This window comes from Leucoraja erinacea, chromosome 28 (assembly GCF_028641065.1).
Source record: "Leucoraja erinacea ecotype New England chromosome 28, Leri_hhj_1, whole genome shotgun sequence".
Lineage (NCBI taxonomy): Eukaryota > Metazoa > Chordata > Chondrichthyes > Rajiformes > Rajidae > Leucoraja > Leucoraja erinaceus.
This window is the reverse complement of record NC_073404.1, coordinates 26,921,639-26,935,624: the sequence shown is the minus strand read 5'-3', so window position 1 is coordinate 26,935,624 and position 13,986 is coordinate 26,921,639. Positions and strand designations below refer to the sequence as shown.

Sequence of the window (13,986 nt, the reverse complement as noted above, 5' to 3'; positions counted from 1 at the left end):
AAAAAACAAAATAATCCCTTAAAGTGATCATTAAATATATTGTGGAAAAACTTGCGAAATATTTATATTTCAAAGTAGTTTGCTTTGTCACCACAATGCTAATGAGAGAGTTCTTAAAATTTCTTAAAATTGGTGTGAAAGTTGGAATACCTGATTATGTACAATGTTGAAATGGATATCCCAGTGCATTTGTCAGAAGAACAAAAGCGGAAAGTCAGCTTCTTTGAGACTAAGTTCCCTAACATGGTAATGTTATAGTTCTAGAATTTACCAAGCAAGTCTCGGCAGGCATTTTTCCATTTCATTTATGTATATGGTAAGCATATCTGCTAGAATTCCAAAAGGTTGAGGTATTAAGTACTGGTTAATTGACGCATATATATTGCTGACTGGTCTATTTTTATTTCTAAATTTACTTTCAATTAGGAATATTTCAAATTATAACACAATCTTGCTGGAAAACAGTTTTCTTTTGCCTGTACCTCCATAAGTCTAAATTTTTTCAGGATTCCCACACATTTTGCTGGAGTTTTGGAAACAATTTCCTGGCTAAGCATGGGCCTTTTCTTGTCACTCTGAAATTTTCAACAACATTATTTTGTTTAGAAGCCTGTGACATTAAATATTGACCAAATCAAATATTTAATATTCATTTTGATTCCTTTGTTCATCCTTGCAATCATTTTGATCTTTGAGATATACAAAATCATGAGAGGAATAGATTGGGTAGACTCACAGTGTCTCTTGCCCACAGTAGGGGAGTCAAGAACCAGAGGACATAGGTTTAAGGTGCGAGGGAAAGATTTAATAGGAACCTGAGAGGTAACTTTTTCACACATAAGGTGATGGGTGTTTGGAACGAGCTGCTGGAGGAGGTAGTTGAGAACGTTTAAGAAACATTTAGACCGGTACAAAGATAGGACAGGTTCAGAGGGATATTGACCAAATGCAGGCAGGTGGGACGTGCAGAAGGGACATGGTGGCCAAGTTGGGCCGAAAAGCCTGTTTTCACATTGTCTGACTCCATGACCCTATTTCCAATTGAGGCTGAGATTTTTGAAGAAAAGCTTTAAATTCACATAAAAGGAAATTAACATTCCAATTATTTAGCATATTAATTGCACCCATTGGTATGTATGAGGTCATGTTATGTATATAAAAAAAAATAATGTACTTATTTCACCTTGCATGCTGTAGGGTGCCTGTCAATATTTGGAGATTACTCTAAGGAATTATATTCTTATTTGTCTACACCAGGAGACTCTTGAATTTTAAAGGGAGTTTACTAATATTAAAATAAGCCCTATAAGGCAATCGCAACACAAATAACATAATTTTCAGTCATTTTTTAAATTGTAATAATGGCAAAGCTTTGTTATGATTTCAACCTGAAACGAGCATTAATCTTTCAGTTACACTTGGAGGTGATTTAACACCACATTACGAAGCTGCTGTCAGTCTTCAGGTTTGCCTACAATGTGGATATTTCCACTGCAATCACTGAAATATATTGAATTTTAATGAGCCTAAGCTTTTTTTGTGAATTGGACTTGATTCAAATTACTCTGAAAATGCCATAAGATTTGCACAAGTGCCAAGTGAAATTATAAATAGGTCTAAGCTGTGATTAGAGATCTACAACATTCTCTGAGCCATAACAATAATTTATGTATATGGATTATTTCCTCAAAAATATCAAAACTCAATGGGTTCTTCATCAAACTGCTGGTATTAACTCTCAGGGGTAAAAGGATTCCCAAGCTTTCAGATTTAAGCTTTGTCAACCATTTTCTGGCTACACTTTGCTATTATACTCACTGTGGGCTCCGGCCCATATTTGAGTTTCAACCACAAATCCACTCAGTGGGGTGAAAATAATCCCGGCATTCATCCTCTTGGATTGAGTTTATGAATTGCTTGCTATTGAATAAGGAAATGGGTGATTAATTTCTAAGACCTTTTGCTTCCACATCCTATTTCTGTGCTTTAATGTGTTTCTTAATTTTTTATTTCAAATACCAATTGGTATTGTTGAGGTCGCTGTACTGAAAGGACCTTTGTGGTGATGAGCACTTTTTTTTCAGAATACCGAATGATTTCTTAAAAATGAATGTTTTATTATGACTACACTATTAGTTATCTCTCATCTAATTTTTCTCAGTAGAATTCAATACATACTTTCTTTAAATGTTTAGTTATTACATATTTTTATAGGTGTTGCCAAAGCAGCTTTCTGTAGAATGAAGATTATAAGCTATGTCTAATAGTTTGCATAATATTTTAAATCATTTTTAAAATGCGCTTCTTTAAACTTAGTTGTTATTGACGTAATACTGAAACATGAATATTTCATAGAATATCTCATTTGAAGCTGAAATACAGCTGAGCACATTCCTCAACCTAAGTAACCATGCTGCTATTTGTGTTCACCATAATGATGCATGGATTAGGGGGAATTAGCTACAGAGAGAGGTTGAACAGATTTATATTGTTTTCTCTGGAATGCTGGTCTGATAGAAGTATTTAAAATTGAGACCTAGGATAGACAGTCAGAACCTATTTCCAAGAATGGGTAGCACAAAGTTGCTGCCTTGCAGCGTCAGAGACTCTGGTTCAATCCTGACTACGGGTGGCGTATGCACGGAGTTTTTACGTTCTCCCTGTGATTGGATGAGTTTCTTCCGGATGCTCCGGTTTCCTCCCACATTCCAAAGACGTGGAGGTTTGTAGGTTAATTGCCTTCTGTAAATTGCCCTGAGCGTGTAAGATGCGAAACTGGGATAAAATAGAACTAGTGTACAGGTGATCATTGGTCAGCATGAACTAGGTGGGCCGAAGGGACTTGTTTCCATGCTGTATCTCTAAAACTAAAACTAAATGCTAGGTTGAAGGTGAAATAAGCAAAGTTTAAAGGTGATACGCAAGGTAACTTTTTTTTTTCAGAGGATGGTGAGTAAGTGGGACACGCTGCCAAGGATTGTGACTTTTGAGTAGGCATATTAGATCTGTAGCGGATGACATGCAAGTAAATAAGAGGTGTTTGGCATCATGTTTCTCACAGTCATTGTGAGCTGCAGGGTCTTGTGCTGTACTGTTCTATGTAAGCTGAATTCTGACCCATTAAAGAGACATCAGTGATAGTTCTAGTTACTTGTGATTTTAATTGTGCTCAAAGCCCGCATTTCAGTCTTGTAAATCTTTTGGTCATGATGTATAGATTTTGCGCAAAAATTCTAGTTTGTCATTTTGGTTTTATTTTAGGGAGAGAAGGTAAATTATGAGAAGTTCAAGAATTGGCTCCTTCAGAATAAGGATGCATTCACATTTGCTCGATGGCTGCTGTCGGGAGGAGTGTGTATCACTCTTACTGACGATAGTGATACACCTACATTTTATCAAACTCTGGCTGGAGTCACTCACTGTAAGTATATTTATTTTCTGAAAAGGGGGTGAGATTTGCTGACATCCTAGATATTTACAACTAGCATTTAAGATATTTTTTGCTGCGCTGAACATTATTAAATTCAACATGCAGACCTTTCCTTTTTGTGAAGAGTCCATTTATCTATGCTTGTCATTGCTGTATTTTAAGCTGCTTGCTTTTTTTTCCGCTTTACGTTTCAACAAGCAGGTGACTGCAAAGGACGTCAGGACCTGCTCTTGATGCAAGAGTGTGCCTGAGCTTAACCTAAGGAAAAAAGCTGTACAATTCCCCCTGATGTGACATCAGAATTGGATGCATTGTCCACTACTTCTTCTTAATACTTTCACTTCTCATTTCTGATGTCATTGAAGCAGCAATCTGAAACGGACCATTCTTGTTCCACTATTTGAATATACAAAAAGCTGACCGTTTTTTTGTAATGGAAGTTTGGGTTTTCAATGTGTATTTTGTCTAATTGGGTAATTAATAAGTATCATTCTGTTTTGGACAAAGATGGTGGAAAAGTGTCTTAAGGGCCTGTCCCACTTGGCGATTTTTTTCGGCAACTGCCGGCATCATTGACTGACGTATCAGGTCACCGTAAGATTTGCGGCGTGATAACGTTTGGCGCGCGGTGATTTTTCTAGTGTCGCAACATTTTTTGTCGCCGCTGGATTTTGAAATGTTCAAAATCTTTTGGCGACACTGATATGACGCCGGCAGTCGCCGAAAAAATCGCCAAGTGGGACAGGCCCTTTACTAAATTTTTGTTGCTACAAAATAAGTATTAGTTCGGAGTAATGGAAACTTTGTGGACCATGTCAATGAATCTGATTTCCAATAGGATTCTAGTTTAGTCTTAAGCCAAACAAGTTAGTCGAGCAGATTTTCAAAGCTCTCAATTGAATTAATGTTTTGAGCTTGCACTAGTGCTGGTATTTTAATACTTTTTACTTTGTAAAATGTTGACATCTATGCCATGCAAGAGATTTCAAATATGGCATATCTACAAATGCTATTTTTAAAATTTCCAACAGTGTTGAAATAGATAAAATGTTGTGACGACAGGAAAATTAACTCACCTGATATCATAAAAGGCTTATACAGAAAGGTCTTTGAGGCTTGTTTGTGATGTTGCTTATTCTGACACGTGGTATGTCTGTACATTATACAGTAAGTGACTTCCAAATTTGAGCTTCAGGGGAATGTGAATTAATCACAAATTTGAGATTAAAGGTGGATAGAACACTAATGGAAACAGTAATAGACTTAGCAATTGGAAGTGCATTAAACAAGGAGGAAGATAGAAATTGACCTCGAAGGCCACAGGAAAACTCGCACAACATGGCAAATGAAATTCAGCACAGAAACGTCAGGAAATTTACCTCTGTAGGAAGGATAAAGATAGACCGTACAGGCAACGTGATGCAAATTTAAAAGGGGTGAAGGAACAAAGGCTTGCACTAGTGCTAGCACCCTGAGGTGTATTCTTTTTAATTTTTTAAAGGTAGCAAAACAGATTTGCAAAGGGTTACTGACACACCACGCTATCAATACTGTATGTCTTTCTAGCTGACGCCATGATGAATGTTATTAGTCTTGATTCTTCTCACTTGATTGAAATTGAGTAGCAGGAATGCAAGTCGGAGCATAACTGGCATGCAGCTGGCTTTTGTCATCCATCACGAGATCTATCTGGACAATGCACAAACTCTTGAATCTTGATCTCAGCCAAAACCTTTCATTATTCAAATTTGATTTTTTTTAAAAATTGATCTAATATTTAAGCTAATATCCATATTACTACACCTCTTGGGACATGGAAACGGGCCTCTCCACCCAACTCGCCAAAATGCACATCTAAGTTAGCCCTATTTGCCTGCATTTGATGTACCTATCGGAACCTCTCCTATCCATGTACTTCCTCTGGCAGCTCACTCCATATACCCTCAGTATGGAAAACATTTCTCCTCGGGTTTCTATTAAATCTTTCTGCTCTCACTTTAAACCTAGACCCTCTAGTTCTTGATTCCTTAACTCTGGAGAAAAGACTGTATGCATTCACCAATCTATGCCTATCTTATTTCCGGATGGGTTCTGCAACTTTAATGTGACAAACCAACAATCTTCCAGTCTTGACTCGTGTTTGCCTGATTTCAGACTTGTCTACCTGATCATAGCCAGATCATTTCCAGTAACTTCCTAGCCCCTACTCCCCGACCTGCCAAATTTCCTGAAATGTTTACCCTTTCCAATTCCTCATTTACTTCCTATCTCTTGGCAACATCACCTTCAGATATGGTGTTATTTACTGACATCAACATTGAAGTGTCTACCCACGCTTTTCTTGATGACTCCATTACTAGTATCAGTTGACTCGGATTAGTTATCAAATAAAAGGTAGACAAAAGTGCTGGAGAAACTTAGCGAATGTGGCAGTGTCTATGGAGCGAAGGAAATAGGCAACGTTTCAGACCGAAACCCTTCTTCAGATTAATTATCAAATATCCAGTTTTGAGTTGGCCATAACTACTTCTGTTTTAACATTACTATTGATTCCATTCCCTTAAACAGGCTTAAACTCTGACTTTACTATAGAATAAACTTTTATACCACTAAGTAACGGATAAGTCAAAGTATTTCTTCTGACAGTCATTGTGAAGGTTTCCCCATAATGTTAATTATGATGTTTGTGATAGCTGCTAAGCTGTTGTACGTCTCTTCCAAACCAATCTATTATGATTCTTCCGTCTTAATACTGTTTGATTTCCCTGGTGGCTGTAAATAAAATGACATTGCTTTTATCTCTGAGTAGCTGTGTGAAGGATCAAGGATAAAGAACTTTGTGTAAGTGCTTCAACAGATAACCCCAAATTAGGCTGAAAGTCAGTTGTACAGCACTTCAATAAACCCTTCACCACATGTCCGTGCTGACTTTGTCCCATTTGCCTTCACTAGGTCCATATTATTCCATGCCTTTTTTTTAAGCCTAAATGTCTCTCAAATGCACTTATTGTACCTGGTCCTTGATTAGAATTACCTAAATAATAACACATAATTTGAATTTAATGTAGTGCCGTATTTACAATGTTTAGGTGCCATTTGTCTGTGGTATTGTCTGCTGTTTAGAATAGTTGATACAGTCCAATAAACATTTCTTCCATTATTATAAAAGGAAAAGAAAAACTCCAGTTTCAGGATGGTTGGAATAAGTGCCTGCTATTGAAATTGTTTAGCCTTTCAGAGTATAAAACCGGTTATAATTATGAACATGGATCTGAAACATTATTGACCAATGTATGAATGCTCTCCTTTTCATCAGATTAAATCTATCACTTGTTCTGTCCCTTTTGTACCAGTTTTGAGTGGTGGTAAATGCCAGCTGTTTGAAATGTGATGCAGAAATGTTTGAATAATTCTAATATGCAATATTGTTTTTTTGCTTTCTAAATCTTTGAGGGTTTTATTTTGGCTAAATAAGCCAACAGCGAAACAAATCACAAAAATAGGATTTTAATTTAAACATGAACAAAGGATTAATAGTTTCTATAATTACTTTCTGATGAAGCATATCCTTGCATGCAAAGGATATGCAACAAAATACTAAACATGACTACTTTCATTTACATGAGTCCCAAACATTATGGTGCCTTGAAGTGGGGGGGAAACTATGTATAAACATTGCTGTAATTTCTAGCCCTTGTGGCTAAAGGGATCAGGGAGTATGGAGAGAGGGCAGGTACAGGATACTGAGTTGGATGATCAGCCATGATCATATTGAATGGCCGTGCAGGCTCGAAGGGCCGAATGGCCTACTCCTGCACCTATTTTCTATGTTTCTACACGGTGAAACCAAAATATATAAAAAATGGCCTTTAATAAAATCTGACAATGTGCACCTTAACCACATGTGATTTTTTTCTATTACAAATCTCAAATTGTGGAGTACAGAGGCAAATAAATAAACGATGGAAAGTGAAATTGCCCCACACATAATGGAGGGCACTGTAGTAGGGCATCCTTCATGATTCTTCCTCCCCACCTCACTTCCCCAATCTCTACACTTGTGAATTAGCCCTTCTGACATTTTTTACTTTTGATGAGGTAGTCTTTTACTTGAAATATTCTTTTCTGTTATTGACTGGGCTGCAAAGTACTTACAAAATGTTCTGTCTATATTATGTTGTGTGAGATTGGACACCAACCTTTTTTGAAGTTGATGGAGGGAATTTTAACATCATGTGCCAATTAGAGAAATTGCTGGTGCAATGTAATCGTCAGCCTGTCTCATTATCCTCTTAATTCTTAGTCATACTCTGAGCAGGTGGATTTACTCCAGATGACCTTCTGTGTCCCATGATTGAATGCTTCATTTTGCTGCAGAAATGACCATGATTAAGTTACACAATTTGAATACACTTTCCATTTGTTGTCCTCTGCAGTTGGCTGACCTGTTGAGCTTTCTTTTGAGATCTACCTTCATTTGAGTACAGTATGGGCATAAATCTTGTTCGAGTGTTGTCAGTGCAGGTTGGACTATGGTCTGCCTGTACTGCTGCCCGCCGGAAAGGATAGTACCTGCAGATGGGTGAATGATTATTGGGGCCAGCCAAGTTACAGTATTTCTGAAATCTTCCCATGAAATTCACTTTGCATTGCAATGTAAACTGATACTTGGTTCTCTGAGTAAAATACCATATAATGACTGAAACTTTAATGTTTATGACAAGGCTAGTATTTGAACAAACAATATGAATTGTAATGCTGAGTAATTGATAATATTATTTGTACAACTTTGGAAATGTATCTTTACTTTCTTTGCACTTTGTCAATGTATCTAAGTTCTATATTAAATGTTGGGCTGTTTCCATGCTGCATAACTCTGACTCTATGGAGTTGAAGCATATACAAATATATGCAAGGATAATGTTACTTGATTCTGTGTTTACAGCAATATGCATTAATTTCTGCATTGCACATACAGAATAACTTCTCAATGAATTATGTAGATCTGATTTTCTTTTAGAATTGAAACAAGGATGTGACTACGGTAGAAGCCTGGTCAAAGCGTGGACAAATGGGATTAGTATAGATAGGCATCATTGGTCAATATGGAAGAGGTGGGCTATAAGGGCCTGTTTCTGTGCTGTATGTTTTGTCTCAGTTCATCAAAATCCTGGATGATAGTCCTGATTTGGAGAAGATGTAGTAATTCCTATAAACAGATTCTTATGAGGTGGTAGTGTTGATAGTGTTAGCTATGGAAGTGGATAAATTTATGACTTTTTAAAAGATATTTGGACCGATAGATGGATACGAAGGATTAGAGGTGGTGTTGGGGAAGAACTACCATGATCGTATTCAATGGCAGAGCAGCTTAAATGGTCAAATGGTCTGTTGCAACTTCAATTTCTTATCATGTTATGTCTGCCTGCACCAAATCTTGATTACTTTACAATCCCTAAATTTAATCTCCAAAATTTACAATTATACCTTCTGCTTCTGAGTCCCTAAGGTCAGAAATTCTCTTTTAAAACCTGTTTCTATGTTACTTGCATCTTTCAATGTCTTCTTTAGGAGCTGTCTCTTTGGCCAGCTACTCCAGTAACCACATAAAGTGGTTCGGTTTTACTTTTGGGTCAAAAACATGCTTTTGCTTCAAGTTTTTTTTTTAATGTTAGCCATTTTGGTTAATATTTAATTTAATAAGACTGCATAATCTAAATGTATTTTTTAGATTGCTGCTCCTGTTTGCAAACCCTGCTTTAATACCCTACAGCACTTTAAGGGTGAACTATGCTCAACTCTTTTTTTACATTGCCTGTTCAGAACAAGTCATTGCAAAATTGTGTACCACTTAATTTGGCTTAATGGTCTTTAATTTTAATGTCACTATTGCATTTTTTCATATTGAAAATAAGGGTGGAAAACCAAGGTACTTTTGCACAAAATCACTGTGGTTTCAATTTGGGAATTTTAGAAATTCACTTCACATTGATGTTTTGTTGCTTTAAGATGCTGGTGATGGACTTATTTGGAGGGTTAAGTTCAAACAATTTCTCAAATGGTTTATGAATAAACCAGATCTGCAATTGTGTGACTGCTTATTGAAAGACATTTTTAGTATATAAAGTATAGCCTCTTTAAATTGAAAACCCTCCCTTTTCTGCTACCTTTCTCCACCTCTGTAGTTGTAGATTGTATAATTTACTAGTACAGAGAAGAAGGAAGGTTGCACCACAAATGTTTCCCACATTCTGGGTTTTTCTAGCAATTTCCAACTCAAAATAGATTGAGATGTTTGACAAAAATTTTATAAAATGTCAAGGGACTGTGGTGGTCATCACCGGAAAGGAACAACCAATTCCATTGTTGCCGTTTTGTATCAACAGGGAGCTCCCTTTTAAATTTGCCGTACAGGGTCAATAAATACCAGGGGTGGTGGAAAGGGAAACGATGAAAGATTGTAATTATTCTGCTGCATTTAGCAAATGGAAGGGATTATTGGTGTTCGGGGTGAATGATGAATAGATCAGGAAGTTAAAGGGCATACTTGGAATAGTGAAAGGGTTAGGGACAAGATGACAATGTTTAAGTGGTGGCAGAGGATGATCCATTGAACGCAGAGGCTGCCAGAGCAGAAAATAAGGGGTTAACTATAGTTACTCTTTAGATTACTGAGTAACAATTGCAACCTGTATAAGTTGCTTGCTTGGAAAATCAACGAGATAAAATAACTAGAAACACCAGCATAAAATTATAGTTCAAAATTGTCAATTTGTTTTTACAATGTGCAGTGGTTTGGTGTGACAAATAACACTTTGGAGCTTTAATTTGGTTTATAAATGCATTTCTTAAACTTTGTTCAAGTTAAATTCTAGTAAATTTATTGTGAAAATAAATATTGAGCTGGCTGTGATAGGCAGTTAGAATTTAAATACTGCCTGGGATTGTGAATCATTGATTTTTTTTAATTTAATAGAATAAATAATTTGGAACAAATATTTCTCTGGATCTCCTGGGGAAAAAAAAGCTGCAAATTATTTAAAGCCATGTCTAAGATGCAGCAAAATTACAGTATTGTTACACAATTTTGAAAGGGTTGACTTTTGTGGTAAATATGTTTCTGAACCCATGAATTTGATAAACTGATATATTCGTTTTTGTGTCTGAGATGCAGTAATGCTCCCAGTGGTATCCTATTATTAGATTGAAATGGATTAAATCTGCCTTAAAGCCAGCTGGGCAATGAGATAATACACAGCTGCAGTCAACATGGCAACTGGATTCTGTTTCTCTGCAGTCCGGTTCTAATCTGAAAAATGTTCAGAAATAAGGCAAATTCAAAACTATGAAGAAAGCAGGGGTGGGTGAATGAATCCACTACATTCTAATACAGGAATGGCATGCAGTGGATTTTTGAAGTTTAGAAAATTCTCTTCCCTCTCCATGTTTTTTTCCTTCAGTAACCACCAGCTGTTCTGTAGTTTGTATTGGGGGGGAAATGGCTGGTGTGACGATTGACGTGAATGGGCAAAAGTTACAATGTTTTTATTCGATGTAGCTGATTGAGTTCATGTTAAAATTCTAGGAAAAAAATGATTAAAAAAAGGGATTTGAAAGGAGATGCATTTTAATAGTTTTTTTATTGGAGTTGAAGAGTATAATGAAGCTGCTTGATGTGCTCCATAACGAGCTATGAAAATGACTGGTTATTTGTGCTCAGTTTGCCCTTTTCCCCCACCCACACTTCCACTTGCGATCTCTTCCTGGGGAATTTCCAAGATGGCAGCAAATTGTGTGAAATGACAAGTTCCACAACATACTCTGCCAAAGCTTAGTGAACATTTGATAGGTAACATTTGTTTTGTACAAAGACTCATTACTCATAAGACAAGAATAGAACCTTTTGCATGTTTCAATGAAAACTCCATTCATACCATCAACTGGATGACTCTACTGCTTTGAGACAACTTTTTGCATAATGTAAAAGTTCAGTGCATTGGAAAACACAATGTCATGGTGATTTCCATCTTCCACCCCCAAAATTGTATTTATTTACCAAGGGGCTTAACAGGAACATTGTCAAACAAAATTGGACATTATCCAATGATATGTAAGGGAAGATTGTTGGTTAAAGGAAGGGAGTTTTAGTAAGGAACAAGTGGTAAAGGCAAAGGTTTTTTTCCTAGTCAAGTCAATAAAAACGGTATCCGGCACGAAATGAAAATCAGAGGTGATCTTCAGACTACTTTCAAGAAATATGAAAAATCTAACAATAGGTTGTCATTCTTTATTTTCCCTTACTGTTTATCATGTCCCCTCTTCTATAGGCCATATATGACAGAGTGGGGAAAAAAACAGGTTCCAGAAGTCAACTGGCTGACACATTCATTCCTAGATCCATAATCGTAAAGCCGCTGTATTTCTGCTGGTATTCATATTCTTCGTAAGAAACAAAGTGCTGGAAATAGTCTGCATATCAGGTCGCATCTTTGAAAAGAGAAATGAAGTTAACATTTCAATCACATAGGAAAAATTGGGCAGCGAAGAGGCAGGCTGGAGAGCACAAGATCAAGGCATTTTTAAATTATATTTAACCCCACGGGTTAATATTTTGGAGTGATAAGAAACAATCTTTATTTTTATAAAAGTACATAAATCAAAAATGCCATAATATGATTCATATTGTAATTGATTACTGTAAGGCTTTATTATACCATTTTATCTTGCATGGGAATTATTACTCCAACATGCAAAGTACAAATGTAAAGTATAACACCCTTAAAGTTATTAGCTAATTTCCTGGCAGTCGTTCCATCATTTGACAGTGATTGAAAATGTTTTGAATAAACTACAATACAGTTCATTTTTAATAAATTTTCCTCTGACAATTTGGTGTCTGTTTTGTAAGTAATGATTTTGTATCAGTGTTAAGATTTTCTGAGTTGTATCTCTTGTTTTAAAAAAAATGCTGCATTAGAGAGAAATCCAAATTAACATTTCAGGTCAATGACCTTTGATTTGAATATTGCTGTATCTATTATCTGCTAATGTATTTGCTTCTATTTACAGTGGAAGAATCTGATATAATTGATCTTGAGAAACGGTATTGGTTGCTGAAGGCTCAGTCAAGGACAGGACGTTTTGATTTGGAAACATTTGTTCCTTTAGTTTCACCGCCCATCCATCCATCTTTAAGTGAAGGTAATAGAAGCCGAGAGAAAAATATAAATTAGGCATGGATGACAATTAATGTTTCCAATGTGAATTGGTGCAATCGGATTTATTGTCAATTCAGATTCTATAATGTAACATGCATTTAAGCTGATGGAGTTGACATGCATTTGAGCAAATTATGAGTTCATTACCACTACTCAGATGCTTAATGAAGTGTCTTGGGAGAGAAGGAGCGAGGGAGTGAAATAGGGATAGAAAGGAATGGCTGGAGGTGGAGTGGAAGAAATTGAGCAGCAGAGAGCATTGAAGATGCTGCACAAAAGCCTAAATTTTTGGTGTGATGGAAGAAGATTCGAGGTAGATTATCTCGAGCCATGTCAGCTCACAGGATCTGGGAAGATGCAATTTGACCCTCACTGTAAAGGATGGAGTTACTCCCCTGACTGCAGAAATGCTGAATTCTAACAAAATATGCAAGCATAGAGCAAGTTTAAGCCCATTGCGAAACATACATTTGCACTCCGAGAGGGAAGTCAGATGACTTTGTGTTTGCTGTAGTGGATGGCTGGTAGCTCACTTTGTTTCAGTGAGTTGTAAGAAGGGCAATGCTATGGTTTAAATTATATGTTTGCCCCTTGGATAGTGCCAGGGAAGAAGAAAGTGCTTGCATTTGCTTGGTACTTAGTACTTCATGGAAGGAAGCAGAGGGTGATGGTGGAAGGCCGTTTCTTGGACTGGAGGCCTGTGACTAGTGGTGTGCCTCAGGGTTCGATGCTGATTGTCATCTATATTAATGATTTGGATGAGAACATGCATGGCAAAATTAGCAAGTTTGCAGATGATATAAAAGTTGGTGGTTTTGCAGATAGTAAAGATGGTTGTGAAAAATTGCAGCAGGATGTTGATCGATTGGCCAGGTGGGGTGAGGAATAGTTGACGGAGTTTAATACAGGGAAATGTGAGGTGTTGCATTTTTGGAAGTCTAACATGGGTAGGACCTACACAGTGAATGGCAGGGCTCTGTGGAGTGTTGTAGAGCAGAGGGATCTAGGAGTGCAGGTAGATTGGGCGGTCAAAAACACATTTAACACATTGGCCTTCATCAGTCAGAGTATTGAGCATAGAGGTTGGGAGGTCATGTTGCAATTGTAGAAGACTTTGGTGAAGCTGCATTTAGAGTATTGTGTTCAATTCTGGGCACCATGTTACAGGAAAGATATTTTCAAGCTGGAAAGGATGCAGAGAAGATTTACAAGGATGTTGCCTGGGCTGGAGGGTCTGAGTTGTAGAGAGAGTTGAGTAGGCTGGGATTCTATTCCTTGGAGCACAGGAGGATGAGTGTGATCTTACTGCGGTGTATAAAATCATGGGACAAATAAGTG

The 13,986-nt window shown here is 36.9% G+C and overlaps 1 protein-coding gene across 2 annotated transcripts in view; it reads left to right on the top strand.

Annotated features, from left to right (window-relative positions):
• Positions 1-13,986, top strand: part of usp32 (ubiquitin specific peptidase 32) — a 111,757-nt gene that overhangs the window by 51,168 nt on the left and 46,603 nt on the right. For both annotated transcript variants that reach the window (XM_055658089.1, XM_055658088.1), the window contains exons 5-6: positions 3,262-3,421; positions 12,500-12,631. In XM_055658089.1, coding sequence (XP_055514064.1) covers positions 3,262-3,421; positions 12,500-12,631 — 292 coding nt within the window. The remainder of the gene's footprint in view (positions 1-3,261; positions 3,422-12,499; positions 12,632-13,986) is intronic.